The following is a 19,738-nucleotide window of genomic DNA, read 5'->3' as shown; positions in this document are numbered from 1 at the left end:
GGCCTGCAGCCAGGGCCCTGCACGACCCCTGCTCATGTTGAGGCTGTTCTGCCTGTGCCTGTGGGCTCGGAGGGGGCACGCGAGGCTGTGCCAGCTCCCCCCTGCCTTGTCTGAACCTGGGCTGGGTGTTTGAGCTGTGCCTGCCCACCACCTAAGTGGGACAATGACAGAATGCTACCAGAAAACTTGAGCTGTGCCCTGACATAGCGGGAAATGGGTGGGGACATTGGCTACCATATTGCCCTGTTGTCATTTTTAGCAGGGATCTGAGAGGTGGGCACTTTCCACAGCTGTATTTGGGGGGCGTAATCATGCAGCTGCTCATTAGCTGTTGCCTCCCTTCTACCTTTGCTGTCTTAGAAAAAGTAGCTAAAGCACCAGGACCCCCGGGTTCTCTTCAGCCTTTCAGAAATAAGCAGCAATAACACAAAGTGAGCAGACAAGACTAAAATGGCAGCCTGGGACTGCATGTCTGCCCCCTGCAAGGAATGCTGGAAGCGTTTGAAAGGAGGCAGGATCAGCTGGCACGAAATGGTGATCTTGGAGCCAGTTCAGAGGAGGGAAGACACTGTCTTGGCCTCAAAGCCAGGGAACAGGTGCTGTGCAGCGCCTGCCTACCTGCCTGCCTCTGCTGTCTGCCTCCTCTCGCCGCCTGTTCTTTCCATGTCAGGTTTCCTGCAGTTTTACTCCTGTCAGCTGGCCAAGGTATCTGCTGAAGAGCCAGCTGGACTCCGCTCCCTCCCGTGTTTCATCAACAAAACTGCCAGCTTGTTCTGATTCAGTATCTTTATTGTTGTTGATGAGGCTAAATGAATCAGAAAGAACACTGCTATGTATACAAAATACAAATTCAGAAACCTCATCCTGATGCTAGGATATTTTATTAGCTGTTCAGGTGGGAAACCTGCTGTCGAAGGAGACTGACAGCAAATACAGACCTCCTGAGAGGCTGGCTCCTCTCACCCTGCACCTTCTGTTGTTGCAGGGCACCTCCTCATGATACCAAATCTTCCAGCAGGAAAACACAGTTTTAGATCAGATTAAAACCAGGCTAATTGACTGTGGGATTGTGACTCTCCCTCCTTTGGATTTTTAAATGTAAAACCTCTTGATGAGTCTTATAAATGTGTCTCTAGATAAAATTCAGCCTCCTTCTTGGAAAACCTGAAACGCAGCCCTCCCAGCTAGCAGAATGATGTTTCAATTAATCCCATCCTATCTTTTCTTTAATTTTTTATTATTCTTTTCCTTTCGTACACTCTTTGTCAGATTTTCACGGGCAGAGCAGCTTTTCCCGACATGTTTTTCCCGATCTGCGCCCGAGTTTCCCCTCACACGGGACTGACCCCGCCCGGCAGAGCGAGCTGCCGCCGGGCAGGCCCCGCGTTTCACACCGGCCGTGTCAGCTCCCGTCTCCGCGCTAACTTAGTTTAAAGGCGCTAAATTCTGTGCTTCCCACGGCGCCAGCTCGTTGCCGAAGGGCACCGCGTCACTTCTGGCCCGTTAGCGCCGGGGAAGCGCTTGGGAGCGGCGGCTCTTGGCACGGTGATTAAACATCAATGACAGGGAATGTTTTATCCCGGTTCCGAGAGGCAGAACCGGGGCAGGACCCGCGGGTGGCGGCCCGGGCCGGGCGGTTGGGTCGCTTCAGAACCGGAGCTCCTGCCCGGGTCCCGCTGCCCGGGCGCCGCTTGAGGCTCCGGGACCCGCAACGGGGATGGGGCGGCGGCTCCGACCGCCCGGGAAGGGCCGCGCCAGCCCGCCCAGCAGCCCCCGGCCGCCAGCCCCGTTGCTCCGGCTGGGGTTTCCCGCTTCCCGGGGCCGTTTCGCTTCCCGGGGCCGGTTCCCGGGGCCGGTTCCCGGGCCGGGCTGCGGGTCCGACCCGCCCCTCCCGGCGCCCCCTCCCCGCCCCGCGGCACGTGACCCCGGAGGGAGGGGAGGGGGGGCGCGCGCTGCACCTGTCAGTCAGCGCGTCACTTCCGGCAGTTGCCGCCGCTACCGTTGGGGACCCCCCGCTCGGCCGGGCGCGCTCGAGGCACGGAGCGGCTGCGGCAGGGACGGCGGCGGCGCGGGCAGGGGGAGGCGGCCGATCCAGGAGGCCGGCGAGGAGAGCGGAGCGGCCAGGAGAGGCCCGCGCCGGCCCCCGGGGTAGGAAGAGGCGGAGGAACCTGCTGCTGCGGTGCTGAGGACGGCGGGGAGGGCGAGTCACCCGGCAACGGTGAGGGGCGGCGGGGCGCATGCGCGGCGTGAGGGGCAGCGCGGGCCGGGGTGGGGGGGGTGCTGGGGTCGTCCCTTTGGGGCGGCCCGGGCCTGGCTCCCCGCTTTGGAGGCGGCTGGTGGGGCAGGGAGAGGTGTCACGTCAGGCTTCAGGAACCTTCTGGGAGCAGCGCTGATAAGGGGCGCGGGAACTTCCTCGTCTGGGCAGGGGAGGTGGCGGGGCCGGGCCGGGCGTGTGGCGGGGCTGTGGTGGTGCCGAAGTTGCTAGAGCCTCTTGGAGGGAGCTGTCAAGTGGTGCGATCGTTTCCCAGCTTGCACTTGTGTCGGTAAGACCTTCGAGGCAGCCCTGACAGCCAGCAGGGATTTCTTGGCTCTGCCGCCGGAGTTGTCTGCCGAGCCTCTTCCCTCCTCCCACGGTGGATCAGCTTTATCCCCCCTGCGAGGGGACTTGGCACGCTGACAGCATTAGCCGAGCAGCTCCCTGCCGGCAAAGTTGGTTCCAGAAGTTAAAGAAGGGTAGTCACTAAATCTGTGAATTGGAAGGCAGCGCTAGCATTAGGGACGCTAGCTTATGGACTTAACGCTCCAGCCTGTGACCGAATGTATCTTCGGAGGAATCTGTCAGTGTGGGTTCCCATTGTTCTTGGAAGCTCCTTAGGGATTTAAACATTGGAGTGCAAATGCCTCTTGCTACCAAAATTTGCTATAACGTGCGATGCTCAATGTTTAGGGTACTTCTTCCCCTGCCGTCAAACCCTGCAACTTGAACTTGTGATATACAGCTCTCTTTGAGTTCCTTGGTCTGGCTGCATTTTTAAAATTGTACAGCATTTGTTACTGCTGTCGGGTTCAAGGGGAGGGGAAGGTAACAAATGAATAAAGTAAGTACCAGCTAATCCCTCTTCCCTGTTAAAAAGAAACAGAAACTGAATATACCTACACCGTTGTTTATACTCAGGCATACTCATATTCCTGACTATCCTTAGGGATGGAATAGTATGTGGCTTTGGAATAAATTATTGACCTGGATTAGCATTTAGGTTTGAAGTTTTTCTGTCTTCTCTGCGGTTTAATCTGCCAGCATAAAATAAAGGAAACAAATTATATTAGACAAATAAGAAAAAAATACTTGTCTTTTTTTTACTGCTCATTACTAGTACATTGCTTTACGTGTTCTTTGTTGCATAGATTTGAAGGTATTTACAATCTCTTCTTTGTATTTTGTATGTTGGCTGGCACCATAGGGATCCTTTCCTTGTCTTGGCAACATTACAATAACAAATACCACAGTGTTTTGAAAGCATCAAACTGGAAATTTACAGTATTATTTTAGAAAAATCAATCAAGTAGGGCGTTCATGGTTTTGTTCAAAGAAATTGACTAGGAGGAGCTCCTGATAATTTCTAAATCTTGCAAATTTTGAGATGGACAATGTGTCAAAACATCTGAATTTGGCAAACAATAGTTTTTATCTGCTCAGTCTTAGTCAGTTTGGGTTCTTGCTGTGTGCACTGCTTGTATCACCCGAGGACCTTCTTACACCTCGTTAAAAGACTTAATTTAGTATTTGTCATGTGTGGCTCATAATGTGAGACCTGTAAAAGCAGGGAAGGTTTCCTTTCTAATATACCTAACAGCATGTTTGCAGAAGCGGGTGAGGCTGAAGAAATATTCCATGCACTTGAAACAGACATCAGTAAGATGTGAAACCCTCTGCTTTCTGTGTGTGAAGGCTTTTTGTGGTGGCTTTTTTTCCTTTTCAAACGCTCAACCTTTTGATCTCTGGTCAAATGTTTATAGCTCAGCAGTGATGCCCTTTTGTAGGGCTCATTAGAAAATGAGTAAAACCTGCCAAGTCCGAGGCGAGTTTTTTAGGTTGAGGTGGTTTTTTTCATGGTGGTTATTTTGGTTTTTCCCTGCCTCACCCCTGCCCTCCAGGAGCTGCGGCTCTAAGGAAGAGGAAGTGATGTCGATGAGAAAATGCCTCCAACTTGTCCTTAAATTCTGTGCATAACACCAGATAATTTTTTGTTGCCACGTTAGCACACAAACCAAGAATGTAGTAGCTCTTGGGATGAGTGTGAATTGACATCTTTGCAGGGTAATTCAGTATTTGGATCTGTGAAGTTGAAAGATGATGAACCTTTTAACTGTTTTCTTGTATTGCAGACCCAGTTAGATATTAATCATTTCAGATGTGAGGACTGTTACTTAGGAACGAAAAAAAAATAACACTTTATCCAAAACATCTGAGGAGGAGATGTAGAATTGAAGGAGTATTAAAGCATCTATGAAGGGCTCTGAAAGAGGGAAGTTTGTTATTTGTCATGCAGTTTTGGAAGTGACAGATTAGATATTCAGTGCAGAGACTGTATGTCTCATGTTAAAATTGTGTTCAGACAGAGTACAAGAATTTAGCATTGCTTCCTAGAAAGGTAGTAAAGTTAGGTAATTCATGTTTGAGTCTCCTGCTGACTGTATCACCTTCTCTAAGTTATACATTTTAACTGCAAAAACTTTGAGAATAATGACTAATAATTAATAATGAATAATTTACTAGCTCAAGGCTTTAGTAAATTAATATTTGGCTTACTACTTTTATACTGGCTTCCTAATCAGCTGTTGGGATTTTGAAAGTTCAGTCAATTTAGATGAATTCTGTCTTCTTAGAGCCTAAATTAAAATGTATTTGTTACGGCATCTTCTACCTAGATTTTTTTTTTTTTTTTTTAGAGCTGATTTGTTTTGAACGCTTAAAGCCCATAGTTTAGAAGATGATTATGGTGCTGGAAACCATGGTGCTGTTATGTTTGCAACATGGGTGGAGTCATTCAGTACAAGAAATGGGTAGTACTTGGCAGCTGAACCTAGGGCCATATTCTGATTATACTGGAATGAATAGTTCTATTGTGATAGTAACAAACAAATCTGTTCTTAGGCTCTCTCACCTGTGAATGTGTGAAATTTTATCCTGCCTATTTGTCTTAAAAGAAGGAAGATACTACAAGCTTGAACTTAAAATGCAGATACCTCATTGTGTTTGTGCTCAAGCAGCTTGTAACAAAGACTGTGGTTGCAGAGGCTTTTTTGTGTTGAGGTTTATTTCCTTCACTATCTGGGCATTAGATAAAGACATTGTAAGGACATTTTGGGTGGGGCAGCTGCTGGACCAGAACAGAGTATCTGGTGGGAACCCTGAATTGATTGTCCAAGCTCCAGTCTCACTAGCTGCTCTCTTCAGATGTCTCTTGTCAATGTTCCCTGCGGTGTGTTCAGCATTAAAATTTGTGCTCAGCTGTGTAGATAATAATACTTGGACAAAAATTGAAAAGATAAGAGCTGGAATCTTGTGAATGTGGTTCTTTCTTCCTTTATGCTCTCTTTTTAAGCGTGGATGTTTTAAAGGTTTTTTTTCTCCTTTTTGCTGAACTTCACGTTTCATTAAATCTTTTGTTGTCTTGTCACTCTTTTAATGTAATCAGGTTACCTAATTTTAGTCTGCAGTGTAATGTCTGACCTGTGGTTTCTAGTGGTATCTTCACATTTGGTCATGATCAAGTTGCGATGAGAATTGGTTTTGGTGGAGACCTCATTAGCAGGCCTCTTTTTTTTTTTTTTCCTCTGCTCCCCGTCTTCCCCTAAAATTCAAAGAGTAATTGCTACAGAATTGAACTCTTCATTGAAATGTCTTACTCCTCCAGTGGGGATGCTAAGGCTGTCCTTTATTTTGGTGGCACGTGGTCATTGCTATGACACAGGTGGTGTTTCTGTACCAAGTGGGCTATGTATGACATTTTGTCATGTTTTGAGTTCCAGTGTGTATTTCTGTTTACCTCTTTAGGAGGGAGAGAAGCACGCTGATGATAAATATATGTAATATGATAACTTATGTATAATAAATTAAGTGCATTATATATTTATAGTTTGCTTTTTCAGTTTCTTTGAGGTTTGAGTTTCTTAAACTTGTGTTCCAAAGTCTGTCTTAAGAGCAGTGACAATTGTTAAGCTGCTGTGGTTTTATAACATGAACCTCTCAAGTTGCATAATTTTACTGATAATTTCTGTTACCTTACTGTACTTTAGTAATGCCATTGCACTTCCTTACTGCCTGATGTAGTGGCAGTGACACTTGTGTGTGCGGTTGGTGCAGTACAGCTTTGCTGTGGGGGGAGGCAAGTTGGATGAATATAATTAGCTGTTGCACAAGATACAAAAGCCTTTTTATTTATTAACTACTGTTGTTAAGAATGTGATGGGATCTGTGCATGCAGGAAGTTCCTTTATAAATCTGCACATGTGCATTGGCAGCTGAGAGCAAATCTGGCAGTGTTCAGTGGTGGGTGTGAAGCAGTGAGCAAACATCTTTCTTCTGGTACTGAGGATGGTTTTTAGTTCCTCTTCCTTACAGTATAGCTGTAGGAAGATTATGAGTTGCAGTAATGCTGTTAAAAATCCATTGGATTTTAACTAGTAAGTGAATGTAACATGTTACTTTGCATATCAAAACAATTGAAAATCAGCCAACGTTTTGGTGGTCTCTCAGCTTGTGCTTTTAAAATGTGAAATTTTACAGAGTGTTGCTTAAAACAATCACTATATTTGAGGCTTTACTAATGTTATTGCAATGCAGATGCTAAATGCTGAATTTGCTTCTTAAGATTTGAAGTTTTGTAGGTTTTTTTCCTAAATTTTGCATTTACTCTAACTCCTGTCCATTTTTCTGTACAGTGGATATGCCTCTCATGGAGATCTGTATTTGATGATGGGCTTTTCCAGAGAAAGTGTTACCAGTTCCTCTCAGCTGAAATTGTAGACTAAACTTTAATGGCTGGAATATAAATACTACTCAATACTGTGATGTCTTGGCTGAATTTTAAAAATAAAATCCAAAATTCTATCAATTTTAGTAATATATTTTTCAGATTAGCTTTCATGAGTTGTTTTGTTGCTTTTCTTCCATGGTAACGACATAAAAGACTTAATTTGAATTCTTCTAATTTGTAAGTTATAAGGCTTGCTACTGCATTTCCAGGAAACAAAAATTGCATTACAATTGTATTCTGCTGAATCTGATGTATTTTTTTGTGCTTTCATTTACTTTGTCAGTGTAACCACTGTTCTGTCAGTTGGTTATTTCCTGAGGCTGTCTCAGGAGGGCTAGTGGCAGATGATGGAGAATATCAGCTAGAGCTGAGTTTTTTTTGTATGTGAGAAGAGTACACATGTGAAGGGATACGTGCAAGTAGTGGGCTTATTAATGAAAAACTTGGTGTTTCATGCGTCTGCTGACTCCTTTTATGATTGTGTGTAAGACTGCAACACACTTGTCTCCTTTCGATTGCTCTTTATCCAGAAATCAAACATGTCAGTGAAGGGTTAATAACAGCACTAAGATGAGGGGAGCAGGAACGCTGCATCTGCTTGAAAAGACACTTATTCTACCATGGTTTCTGTCAACACTGCAAGTTAAATTCTGTAGTTTATTTTAAAACATAGTGCCTTTATGGGGATGGGGAATGTATTCTTAAGGAGACCAGCTTGTTAAATTTCAATAAGAACTGAGCTAAGTCCAGATTTCCAGATTTGCCAGTCTAGACTTTGCCTTTTCATAGTTAATTTCACTGACAGTCAAAAAGAGGAAATCTTGCTTTAAAAATCTCTTTTAAGCTAATCTTGCTGGTTTTAAAACTTCTTAATGTGATTTTTGTTTCAACTACTGAAATCTATTCATAAGTACATAAATGTACCTTTGAAGTTGTTTATTCTTTATTCATGGGGAATATTCTGTGTCTCTTCATGTTCACACACTTGCTCAGCTCTGCATGATTTTAACTGTGCTCTTGAGACAAGTATCATTTGTCCTTTTCAGTGTCCTGACTTTGTGGTAGTGTTCCCCTTATTTGCCTAAAGCTTGGGGTGGGTTTTTTTTTCAGGTTTTGGTTTGGTTTCTTTTTCTTTCCTCAAAACTGTGTCCCCTGCCCCAACTTGGCCATCTTTTCAATTTTGACTGGATTAATTCAAATGAGCAAAATGTCTTTTTACTTGTTAGCTGAAAAAATGGGAAAATCAGGTGAGCAAAGGCTCTTCTGCCCAAAAGCTTTTCAGCTATTTGTAATGTTAACAGTAATTCGAGTGTACAAATGGCATAAAAATAATGTTAGTGCCCGATGTTATGATTGTGGTAGTACTTTTTTAAAAAACCTGTTTCCTTTTATCTTGATGAAAAGGGGAGGGGGAAAAAAGGAGCGTGCTGGTTGCCATTCTTTCAGAAACAGGAATGGCACAGTGTGTAGGGCAGCAGTTGGCAAATGGGGCTGTATGTTCCACAGCGAGCTGGTACACAGGTTTCCCAGCCTTGCTTCTGCTCACACCTGGCAGCCAGCTCTGGGTGATGTCATTACAGGAGGAAAGTTGCTGTGATTCCAGGTTGGAATCTTTGTCATTAGTTTAGGCCATTGTTTGGAAATTCTTCAAATCTCTTACAACTTTGAACATTTCAAACGTAGCTAAAACCCAAGATTTATCCTTTATTTGGATTTCAAATTATGTTTGCTATATCATATAAGTAACATAATAAATTATTTTTGTTTATCAGATATAGAACAAGAAATTAAAAACTTTGAGACACCTTAATGTCGTGGTGGAATTCTGTTGGTAAATCAATCTCCTTGTACTGCGGAAATGAGCCTTGATCCTCCTTTCACCAGAGGATGTGTCCGTGTTCTGCAGGACCTTGTGTGCAGGCACGTGGGTGGCTCCCACTATAACAGCACCATGCACTGGACGAGCCAAAGCCTAAACTTGAGGTGTATTTCCCAAGAAGTAGGGACAAGTACATTTCTTGCCCTAGAACGCTTTTAAAATTTCCTATCTAAAAATCTTACCTTCAGTTTTTACTTTTCATATGTTACCATAAAATCAGTGGTGGTGCCTGCTAATCCCACAAAGTAATACAGTAAAAACAGAGCAGACAGTCACTGCTTTGCTTGGGTTTTGGCTCCACGGATGGTATGAATTTCTTCCTAGATAAAACAAGCAAATAAAAGAATTGCTTAAATAGTTGAGACTTGTGGCAGAAATTCTACTTGAGAATTAATGTTTTCATTCCTATGGCATGGTTTCAAGTTTGTAGCCTTTTGTGTTTGTTACGTTTTTACTTCTTGCTTTTTCATTCCTTTAAGGACAGGTGGTGGAACTCTGAGGACTTTAATTTAAAACGATAGTATGGTAAAAGCTGAACCAAATTTAGGTCTAAACTTTTTCATATATATTCCTCAAATATTAACAGTTAGCCATGTATTCTGTGTTTTCTTTAGTGGCATTTCACATGTGGGTGTGAATTCTTCTCCAGTTGCCAAGATAAGTGAATGCTATTCTGATGGCAGAATGAAACTCTTGGCACTGTTTTCCCAGCAGCCTGTATGACCTACTTGCCTTACTTAAAATGAAGAAAAACACACCCAAAGCAAAAATGCCAAAAAATAGGTTTTGTTTTCTTGATTGCTTATGACAGATGAGAGCACTGAAATACACAATACAGAGTCATTTAAGGTGCTTGGGCTCAAGATGTTGCATAGGACATAGAGTGGGTTTTTTCAGTCGCTTGTAAAATTGTGCTGTAATATGTGGTGCCAGTAAGGTGTGTTTTTAGTGTTCTGTGTAAAGTTTTGTGGAACAGTGGTGTAGCTTAAGTGTCTTTGTAAACATTTGTAGTAATGGGGGGTAAATTGAGAAAGATGGAACCAGAGTATGTATAATAAAGCATAAACTTGTATTTTTAAAAGACTGCCGTGTTTCTCTTGCGAAGCACGTAGGTTGTGAAACTGGGAGGGGGAAGCTCATGCTCAAAAGGGTCAGGATAATATGAACAGAAGTAGGAATAGTTGACTAAATGGGTTAGCTCCTGTTTTCTGCAATGTTCGATCATGGCTGAATAAAAAAAAAAAAAAACAACCCAGTATTGCTTAGCTTTTGTGAAAGATTCTAGAAATCTGAAATTGATATATCTTGGCTTTTATACGTGTCTGCATTCAAGTGGTGTATATCCTGTGTCAGGGAGGGCAAGTGGGAAGGCTGTTGATCACTGTGAAATGTGGAGATATATTTAATTATTAACAGGTTCTGAGCCTATCCTTAGTTTTACAATGTTGGAAATAACAGGAAATAAAACTTACAGGAAGTCAAGGTTACTTTTAAAAAACGTTTCTAGCTTTTTTTTTAGACTTGATAAGTACTAGATGCATTGTATCACAGCCTGTGAAGATTACACTAAAGCCTGTACTAAAACGGAAAAGGCTTAAGTGGTCTGAAAAGAAAGTGGTTTGTGTAATCCTGTATTGGAGTGTGTGTATGTAAGGATGTGTGCATCTGAGAAAGTGAAAATTAGGCTTTCAGTAATTCTTCCTAGGTGATGATAGGCCACATTAAACTTTGTTTCAAGTATAAGCTTAGGTTGTAAATCCGGTTTTGCTCTAACAATGAGACAACCGGGCTGCTTCAACTTCATTGCTACACTGCCAAGCTAGTTAAAACAGAAGTCTTTCTTTTTTCGTGTCTCCTGAATGAAATGAATGTTCAGGTATCCTATTTGTCTGCAGCACTTGGTAACAGTGGCTGTGCTTTTATGTCAGCTAACTAAGCCCAGTTATCTTTGCTAAGAAAGCTGGACTGCGGGATTGTTCATTTGGTGTTAAAGTATAAAGAAGAGGTTGCTTCTAATTTGCTCTTTTTATTAGGTGATGTTTGTTTTGATGGTTTGTTTGTTTGTTTTAGCAAGACAGCCTGGAGTGTTGTGGCAGATCCATCAAAGATGTTTTTTCTTTCCCCAGCTTCCATTATCCCCACGGTTGGCTGCCAGGAGTCTTTCTGGTTCACTGTGGATAGATTTACCTTGGTAGAACTTGAGAAAATGGACGGTGTGCATCTTCATCTTTTAAAAATTGCATGATAGGTTGGGGTTGATTGAAATCTACTTGCATGCAAAGATTATGTTGACAATCCCTTAAGTAATAAGAAAAAATTGCTGGGCAGTGTCTTCATAAATTATAGGAGAGTCATGAATTGCAACTGCTTCACTGTTGAAATCTGGTAGCATCTTTTAGTAACCAAGATTACACAATGACAGATTTTGACATGATTGGTTAAAAAAAAAAATAAAGCCTGTTGACTGGAATATAACCCTTTATTTTCTGTTGTCAGCTCGCCTGGAGTCCTGATCTCAGACCAGGATCCACTTGTGTGAGACACGTAACAGATTTACAACCTGTTTGTAGTACAAGACAATTGATAGAGACAGGTGACAAGGAACAAGAAAGAATATTGGTCAGTATTGCTTACATTGATAGGCAAAATTTAAACACTTGTAAGCCTGAAATACTTCTTTCCTCTAGGCCTCAATGCAAGAAACTTTTGAGGAGGATGAAGCAGTCTTGTAGAGAGCTTATGGCCAGCTCCCTTAACACATGGGTGCAGTTGGGGGAGGATTGGGAGGAGGAAAGTGTTATTTATTCAAGCTATTGGAAGCACTCTGTATTTCTGGTGTCATAGGCTAATGACTGGACAGGCGTTTTGGTGCTGAAATGAGAGCAGTATGTTGTTGGAACTTTGAAAGTGGAGATAAACTTCATTTGTTGTGATGTGCAGTAGAAGCAAGAGCCATGTTGGAGAACAAGAGAAGGTGTTTTTCTGAAGTCTTTCAGCTGAATTCTCATGTTGATCTTAAATTATGAGTCACAAAATTTTACTACGTATGCTTTGTTGTGGGTGTTTCTAGGGACTGATTTAGGAGAAGTTACTTCCTGTGACCAGATCAGATGATCACTTGGACTTTGGCAGTGAGGACACATAATGAGCTGTATAGAAAAGATGATCTTTACCACTGAAAACTGATTGACCTTAGTTAGGACTTTGGGGTATTTTTGTGCTGCTTTGAGATACTGTGTTATCCAGTGCCTGACATCCTTCTAAGAACTGTATAGCAACTAAATGTTTTAATTTGGTAAGTACTGTAAAACACTTGTGTCTAACCTACTGAACACTTCATGATTCTTTGGAAGAAGAATTAATGAGTCTGAAAATTATTTAATAGTGGTTAAGTCTTAAGATGTTCCTCACTAACTTTTGCTTTAAATTGGTTAACTCCTAAGTGAAAAAGGGGATTTGTTTTTTGCATGCTCTGCCATGAGCCGTACTAATCTGGTCTTTATCCTTTCTTGTTCAGAGCAAGAGACTGATTATTTTGACAAGGAGAATTCCTCAAATGTGATGTTTACACTTATGACTGAGTTTAAAACTGTTGAAAACTTGATGGTCTAATAATATTTTCCTTATTTTCAGATTAACTGCTGAAGTACTGATCGAGTTCTGCTATTCTTCAATGAGGAACTACAGGCTGATCTTTTGCCATAATCTTAAACAACCATAAATGACAAAAGAATGCTTGGTCAGTGAGGGCAGCTGGCGCAGAAAACGTTTTTCAAACTCGGCTGTTTAAGTACTCTGAGGTAGGCTGCTTGAACTACTTCACATGTGCATGGACAAAAAAATAAAAGGAACTATAGATTTCAGTGTGTCTAATCCATTTGATTTTATCCAGCCATTAGTAAACAGAGAATTAATTTAGGTTGCAGTGCTTTGACTAACAGTATGTACTTTGTGTTCTCTGTGCCATCCTGTGAAAGTGATTGCTTGTGTTTAAGTGAGTGTGTTTTCTTTTTCTTATTTATTTTGAAAAGACAGTTTCTTCTTTGCTAGAAGAAATATTTTGGTTTTGACAGAGTAACAGTTTAACTGAGTGACTTATGCTGCCTTTGGTAATACCTTTGTTATCTGTCTAGGTCCTGTATCAAGCAAAGACTTGACAGTAAAGCTTGAGTTTCAGCTTGATAGGAAGAATGGTATAACAGAGCAACTAAATTTTTCATTAAATCAGTGAACTGATCGAGAGAGACTGGAGAGTATTTGCATTAGGTAATTAATGCACATTATGTTACACATCAATGGTGTGTACTGAAATATGGTTTTAATTCCTCTTATTTGACAGAAAAGACAGCTTTGATTTTTGGCTGCAAAAAGATATGAGGAAGAGCTCCTCCCCTTCCTTGAGTAACTGCAACTCTGTTCTTGCTAACAAAATATTTGGAATTCCACTTGATGAGCTGCAGCAAGAAGGGCAACCAGACAATGAGGTTCCATTCATAGTCCGCCATGTTGTGGACTATATTGAGGAACATGGTATGTATGATCTTGCTGTCCTTTAAATAATATATGTAACTGTTATTCTTACAGAATAGATTGTGGTTTTTGAAGAGTATTTGTATCCTTACTTATATTTAATTGAATATGATATGGGGTTTTTTTGGGTGATGCCCAGTTCCTTTCTTTACTCCTATTATGTTTGCTTGCCACTGTTTTCTAGCTAACACTAATGCAGTCAGCTCAGTAGGGCACTGCATAGGAAATGGTGTGTTTTAGGTACTGCTAATATTAAACTTTTAGCTGTATTCTTAACTGGGCATAAGCAAGTGTTTGCTGGCAAAAGGACTGCCAGAAGTCTTGCAAAAATATTGTCTGGAAAGTCTTTAATTCAGTATATGAATTGCACATATCTCATAATCCATCTGTTCTAATATATTTGTCCATACTAGATTGAAAAGTTTATTTTTGCAACTTCTATCTGTCTAAGGGGGTCTGGAACAAGAAGGACTTTTTCAAGTCAATGGGAATGCAGAGACAGTGGAGTGGCTTCGGCAACGATACGATAACGGAGAAGATGTGGACCTGGTTAAAGAAGCAGATGTACCCTCAGCTATTAGCCTTCTTAGATTTTTTCTGCAAGAGCTTCCAGAGCCAGTTATCCCAGGCAGTTTGCATATACATTTGATGCAACTTTCTCAAGGTAATAATTATTTTTGATTCAGTGTTTTGATTTTATTATTTTACATATTTTAACTAGTGTTAATTTGAGATTTATAGTGGCAGTAGGGTTGCTTTGGTGTTTTGTGTAATGATGTGCATCAAGAAGCATCCAAATATACCTTTAGTAGCACAAACCCCCTAAATAAATAGGTATTTTTTTAGGAAACTCAGTCTAGATTCAGAAACATAATTCATCCATCATGCAGGAAAGTAGTGAAGCTGTGACGTATTGTGCTGATTAATTCTGAATGTTCCATGTTCTTGTGCTTGAATACAGGGACACTGGTCAAAGCCACTGAAATCAAAGTTGTTGGACACTTTTCCACCACTGCTACTTAAAAAGTGTTAGGGAATGCATTTGCCTTGCTTCCTCTGAATTTCACTTACTCTGCTTATGCTTCCATGGCACTTAAAAACTTTTGTGTACTAGAGAAGAGATCTCCAGCCCTATACTCACGTCGTATTTGCACTCCCACTGTGAATTTTTTCCCTTTAAAATAAATTTGTAGGAGGAAAAAAACAAACCTGTCATCAGCATATTGTTTCTAAGCGTGTTATTTCATATACTGCAAAACCTTGCCCTTTCAAATTGACACCCATATGCTGGCACAGTGTTTTATTTACGTTCGTCTTCTAGTGTTACTTTGTACTTAAAGTGCTGGGTTTGTTTTGCTATGTAAGATGCACATTTTTGTTTGATTTAGTTTTTTGTTGTTGAGTTTATTCCTAATAAGTAAGAACTTGATAATGCTGATGATAGTCCTGTTTGTTTGGAATGGGAATTGGTTCGTACTATGAGTGAGTATAGCAGAGTTTTCCTGTGCTGTTCTGCCATGTTTGCCACGTGCTGAACTGGAGGGTCATCTGCAGCAGTGTGAAGCTGCTTCGTTTTCTTCCCTTGGCAGCCTGTATATCCAAACTTTGGATGTGGAGTGGTTATCTGGATAGTTGGTGGGCAGAGGCTAAGCACTGAGGTGTAAGACAATGAAGAGTCTTGCTTTGGAAACAATTTTTAGAAGCTACTGGTTAGGGAAGGTTGCTAAGACTAATGTTCTGTTTCTTTGTTTGCCCTGTGTAGTAATGAGAAACTGAAGGGGACATGGAATGTAATTAGTGGTATATCTGCTATTTGGCTTGCTTTGCTAAAGTCATGGTTCTTGGGACCTAAGTAGCTAATAGACTGTTGCTGGGTTTTCTTCCTCCTGAAAAAGGTGATAAATAAAAAGGATTGTTAAGACAGTAATGCAGAATGCTGCTGGTTGCTCGCCTAATACTGCTGAGCACCTTGATTTGCAGTGTTACTATCAGGACTGGATAAGTAATAGAGGTACACTCGGTTGCTGTGACAATGTAATTGCCTTCTATGACTTCTAAAGTATAATGTGAAAATTGGAGTTTTTCCTTCTTTAAGTAGATATCTGTAGAAGGATTTACATATGGGTTGTTTTGGGAAAAACAGCTGTTCTTCAGCATTTAAATCCACTTTTAGGTCCCTTTTGTTAAATAAGCAGACAAGCTTCACTTAAACTTGTAGTTTATTGCCTTTGCTGTCTTTTGAAGTGTAAAACAAATTTATTTCACAAAGATTTAAAGTTATCTCTAACAAGGAAATAAAAGCACTTAACTTTTAAATGTTATTTCCTCATGCTAAAATTAGAGTTTCAGTTTCCTCTACTCAGGTTTTGCCTTTTGCTATTTTGACTGTCTGATAGAGATCTCTGTTAGTTTCCAGAATTACAACATGAACCACGTTTTAGGTGGAGGAATTACAGAAATACAGAAGGTGGTAGTAATTTTGGGTCCATATGTTACTTCTGGTATTTGCCTTTTTAGCAGACCTTCTCTGTCGTTAGTTTAAGCTTAGTTCTCTAAAGAACTTATTTTACAAAAAGGTGTGGCATATGTACATCTTTTGAGGCCCCTTCTGTGCAGACCTACTGGTGGTTCCTCAAAGGCAAGTGGTTTCAGTAATTGAAGTGTGAATTTGATCCCAGTGCATTAGGCCCAGGAGTGTATATCCATGGTTTTCTGTCAGAGAACTTGAGTTACAGATAAGCAGGTTCTCACTTTAGGTCTCTGGCTGTTGTTTAGAACCTAAATTTTAAGACAGATGGTTTAGACAAAACATCTGTATGTGTAGGTGCAGTGTTGTCTGACTATCACCTCTCTCTCTTGGTCTTTCTTTTTGAAGGTCTGCTTTGTGAAAACATTTTTCTCTTTTGCTGTTCTGTTTCATAAACACATCTGTAGAGTAAAAACTAACAATAATACATTTATTTGATAGTGTTACTGTGTTGAGAGAACTACTTCCCTGCACCTGGTTACCTGTGTTCACATACTCTAGATGTTGACTTTGCATAAATGAAGCCCTGCACAGTTCCTGTTGGTTTTACTGCACAGACACAACAGGGAATTTACTCACTGCTTTGATTTGATATTAAGGACTAGGATGTCTCAGCTCTCTTTTCTAGAGAGACAGAGTTGCTGCTCATCATCTTCAAACATCCTTTCCCTTTCTAACTGATCTGAGAAGCGTTTTAAAATGTCTAAGGAAGAAGGGGAGGTCTGTTAGTATGAATTTTTCTCCTGTTTTGCTTTCCTGACACTTCCTTTATATGGAATTTCTCGGTAAGGTACAAACAATTGTAAACTCTTTGAACTGTGTTGCCTATAGGGCTGATAACATAACAGAGATTTATGGGGAGATGCTTTGAAGGTTATAGTTGCATGTAGAGTGATAGTGTGGAAGTTTTATGGTGACCCTTTTTCATGCCTGAAATTGAATCAGCAGGCTACAGGCTAAGTCTGTGTTAGAATGATTGCATTGAGATTGCTTGTGTTCATCAGTTAAGTATCACAAGAGGAAGTCGAGTGTTGAGAATGGGAAGCTTGTAGAGGAAAAAGTGACAAAGTGGTTAGCTCATCTGAAATGGGGAGAATTTAACTTACTTTTAAGTTAGCTTGCTGTCTCTGGAGCTGTTGCTGCTGTAGAGCTCTTCTGCCAAGCAATTGTTTTATAACAGTGGTAAAAGGAAAGGATACAGAGAAGCTAGCTCTAAGTTATCAGAAACCTGAGTGAGCACTGATTGGAGAAAACATGCTGGAAGGTACTGATGGGACTTGCAGAGGAGAATATAATGGAAATCATTGGTTTAGGTTATGAATTTCTGCTTCATAGAATAAATTTAAATTTATAGTTCAATTTATCATTAGGAAAGTAATCTGAAGGTACTGTGCTATGGAATAAAGCCTGGGGAGGGGTTTTTTAATGGTCCCCTGCCTCTTGCCCACCCCCCAAAACCTCTGACATCAGTGAAGAAGAGTGATGGCATAGAAAATGAGTTACCACCCTTTTTTGGAGAGATCAGAGAGGAAGAGACTAATCCAGAGACTGAAATGAGAGGATGAGATGCTGGGACAAATACTGTTATGAAGTACTACCACTGTAAATGCTCTTCAGGCTGGACCCTTCAGTGTTTGAGATTGGGGGTTTTTTGCCCTTTTTCCATGGAGAACTTTAGTACGACCAAACAAATATAAGTCAAATTCTGACACTTTAGGCTGTGGTCTGACCAAATTAATTGTACTCCAGAAGTACGTAATTGTTGTCAGAGTCAGAAAGTTGATCATCAAATGTGAAAAAGCAAGTGTTTTATTTCTGTGATTAAATTTTTTTTTTTTTTTTTGCATTTTTCAGATTATAATAATGAAGATGAATTTGGAAGGAAGTTGAGGTTCCTCCTGCAACAGCTTCCACCGGTTAATTACAGTTTGTTAAAGTTTCTGTGTAAATTTTTAGCTAATGTAGCATCACATCATGAAGAAATCTGGTCGGCAAGTTCCTTAGCTGCAGTCTTTGGCCCGGATGTTTTTCAGTAAGTTAGCTGTAAAAGTTCAAACTGTGTTTTTCTGTCAATTTGACAGTGTACATCTGTAGTCTAAAGACTTTCTTTCTTAGTCCATGAGTAAGTAACACCAGCAAGTACACAGTATGTTTTGGGTAATGTCTTTGTTTTCCACCCTACTCCCTCATCCCAGTTTTGTCTTACAATTCTTGACCTAAACAAGAGCTAATCTATGAGCTATGGCATTAGAAGCCACTAATTTGTTGTTGCATTGCTTTAATTATACTGAGATTCACACTTTTTAGAGTTAGTGTGTGAGATCACACAGTAGTGAGAAAGCTGTTAAATTACAAACGTATACTTGGGTTTCTTCTCTGTGGGAAATACTTTGATTTTAAATATGCCTCATGAAAAGTTAATTGACTAAATAGTTGTTACTTCGCTTTTAAATAGAAACTAGTCCAAAGTTGATCATGCAGTAGTGTGAAGGTAAGCTTAACATTCTGTGTGTTCAGAATAGACAAGGGATAATTGGGTCAAGTGTAGCCCTTAGTCAGAGAAGTCATTCACAGGAGTTCTTTGTAGAAAGAGTTGGATTTAGATTTTTAAACTAAATCAGTATTGAAATCTTTAGCATTTATACAGATGTGGAGGATCTGAAAGAACAAGAAATAGTTAGCAGAATAATGGCGGGACTTCTGGAGAACTACTATGAATTCTTTGAAAATGAAGAGGAAGATTTTTCATCTACTAATGATTTAAGCTCAATAACTGAGCAGGTAAGACTATTTTAAGTGGCGATATATTAGCACTTAAGTATGTGTTATGCACGTCTCTGTTTATGAAAAATATGTTGAAATACAATTTTCTTCACTCTGCCTTTCAGTTGTTTCTTGCAAACTGACAAAACCAGGTATTGCCTGAAATGTGTTTTCTTAGCATTGGTGTGCTTGTGAAATTGACATCCGTCAGAACTGGGGAGGCCCACAAAAGAGGTGGAGAGGGGCTTTTTACAAGGGCATGTAGAAAGGGGGGAACAGTTTCAAACTGGAAGAGGGGAGATTTAGATTAGATATTAGGAATAAGTCCTTTATTGTGAGTGAGAGGCTGGCACTGGTTGCCCAGAGAAGCTATGGCTGCCCCATTGCTGGAAGTGTTCAAGGGCAGGTTGGATGGGGCTTGGGGTCTAGTGGGAGGTGTTCCTGCCTATGCACGGGGGTTTAAACTAGAGGATCCTTAAGGTCCCTTCCAATCCAAACCATTCTGTGATTCTATGATTGCCAGATTCACCTCTCCATGTGAGTGATGGACTCTTCTGCCTTTCCTCACAACAGATTCAACTTTGTGAAGTAAAATACCATGTAATGCTGGAATAAGTTAGAGATGGAGAGTTGTTGGGGAAATGAAAATGTTGTATTGTGGTACAACTTCATTCTTTTGGCAAATGCTTTTATTCTAACACGTTGTGGTATAGAAGTGGTAATGCACGGGATACCTTAGTATTATCACATCCAGGTTCATGAACCTTTCCTCAGAAATATGGAAAGGTGTAACACGTATTTTCATATGTTCAGCTGGCTTAAGAAATGATATATTTTGTTTAAAGAGGAAAAAGGGTAAATAACCAGTTGCTAAGGAAGGCAACAAGAAATACTAAATTTTTAAAGCCCAACTCTCCTGGAACCCCTCCTAGCAAGACAGGTAAGGCAAGTACTGGGGCAGCTGATGGCTTCCTCTTCACTGCGGTGGACCCCTCACCC

The 19,738-nt window shown here is 40.9% G+C and overlaps 1 protein-coding gene across 3 annotated transcripts in view; it reads left to right on the top strand.

The window, feature by feature from the left end:
- The first annotated feature begins 2,012 nt into the window (after window positions 1-2,012).
- The window catches only part of FAM13B (family with sequence similarity 13 member B), a 49,997-nt gene continuing 32,271 nt past the window's right edge, over window positions 2,013-19,738 (top strand). The window contains exons 1-6 of one of the 3 annotated variants that reach the window (XM_051630986.1): window positions 2,013-2,218; window positions 12,553-12,719; window positions 13,259-13,449; window positions 13,901-14,113; window positions 17,831-18,008; window positions 18,613-18,757. In XM_051630986.1, coding sequence (XP_051486946.1) covers window positions 13,293-13,449; window positions 13,901-14,113; window positions 17,831-18,008; window positions 18,613-18,757 — 693 coding nt within the window. In that variant the 5' untranslated portion in view covers window positions 2,013-2,218; window positions 12,553-12,719; window positions 13,259-13,292. The remainder of the gene's footprint in view (window positions 2,219-12,552; window positions 12,720-13,258; window positions 13,450-13,900; window positions 14,114-17,830; window positions 18,009-18,612; window positions 18,758-19,738) is intronic. The other 2 variants (XM_051630984.1, XM_051630985.1) reach the window with 2 other exon arrangements.

The sequence above is a fragment of the Apus apus genome, chromosome 13 (assembly GCF_020740795.1).
Source record: "Apus apus isolate bApuApu2 chromosome 13, bApuApu2.pri.cur, whole genome shotgun sequence".
NCBI classification, from domain to species: Eukaryota; Metazoa; Chordata; class Aves; order Apodiformes; family Apodidae; genus Apus; species Apus apus.
The sequence above is the reverse complement of the archived record's forward strand: the minus strand, read 5'-3'. Positions and strand labels throughout refer to the sequence as shown.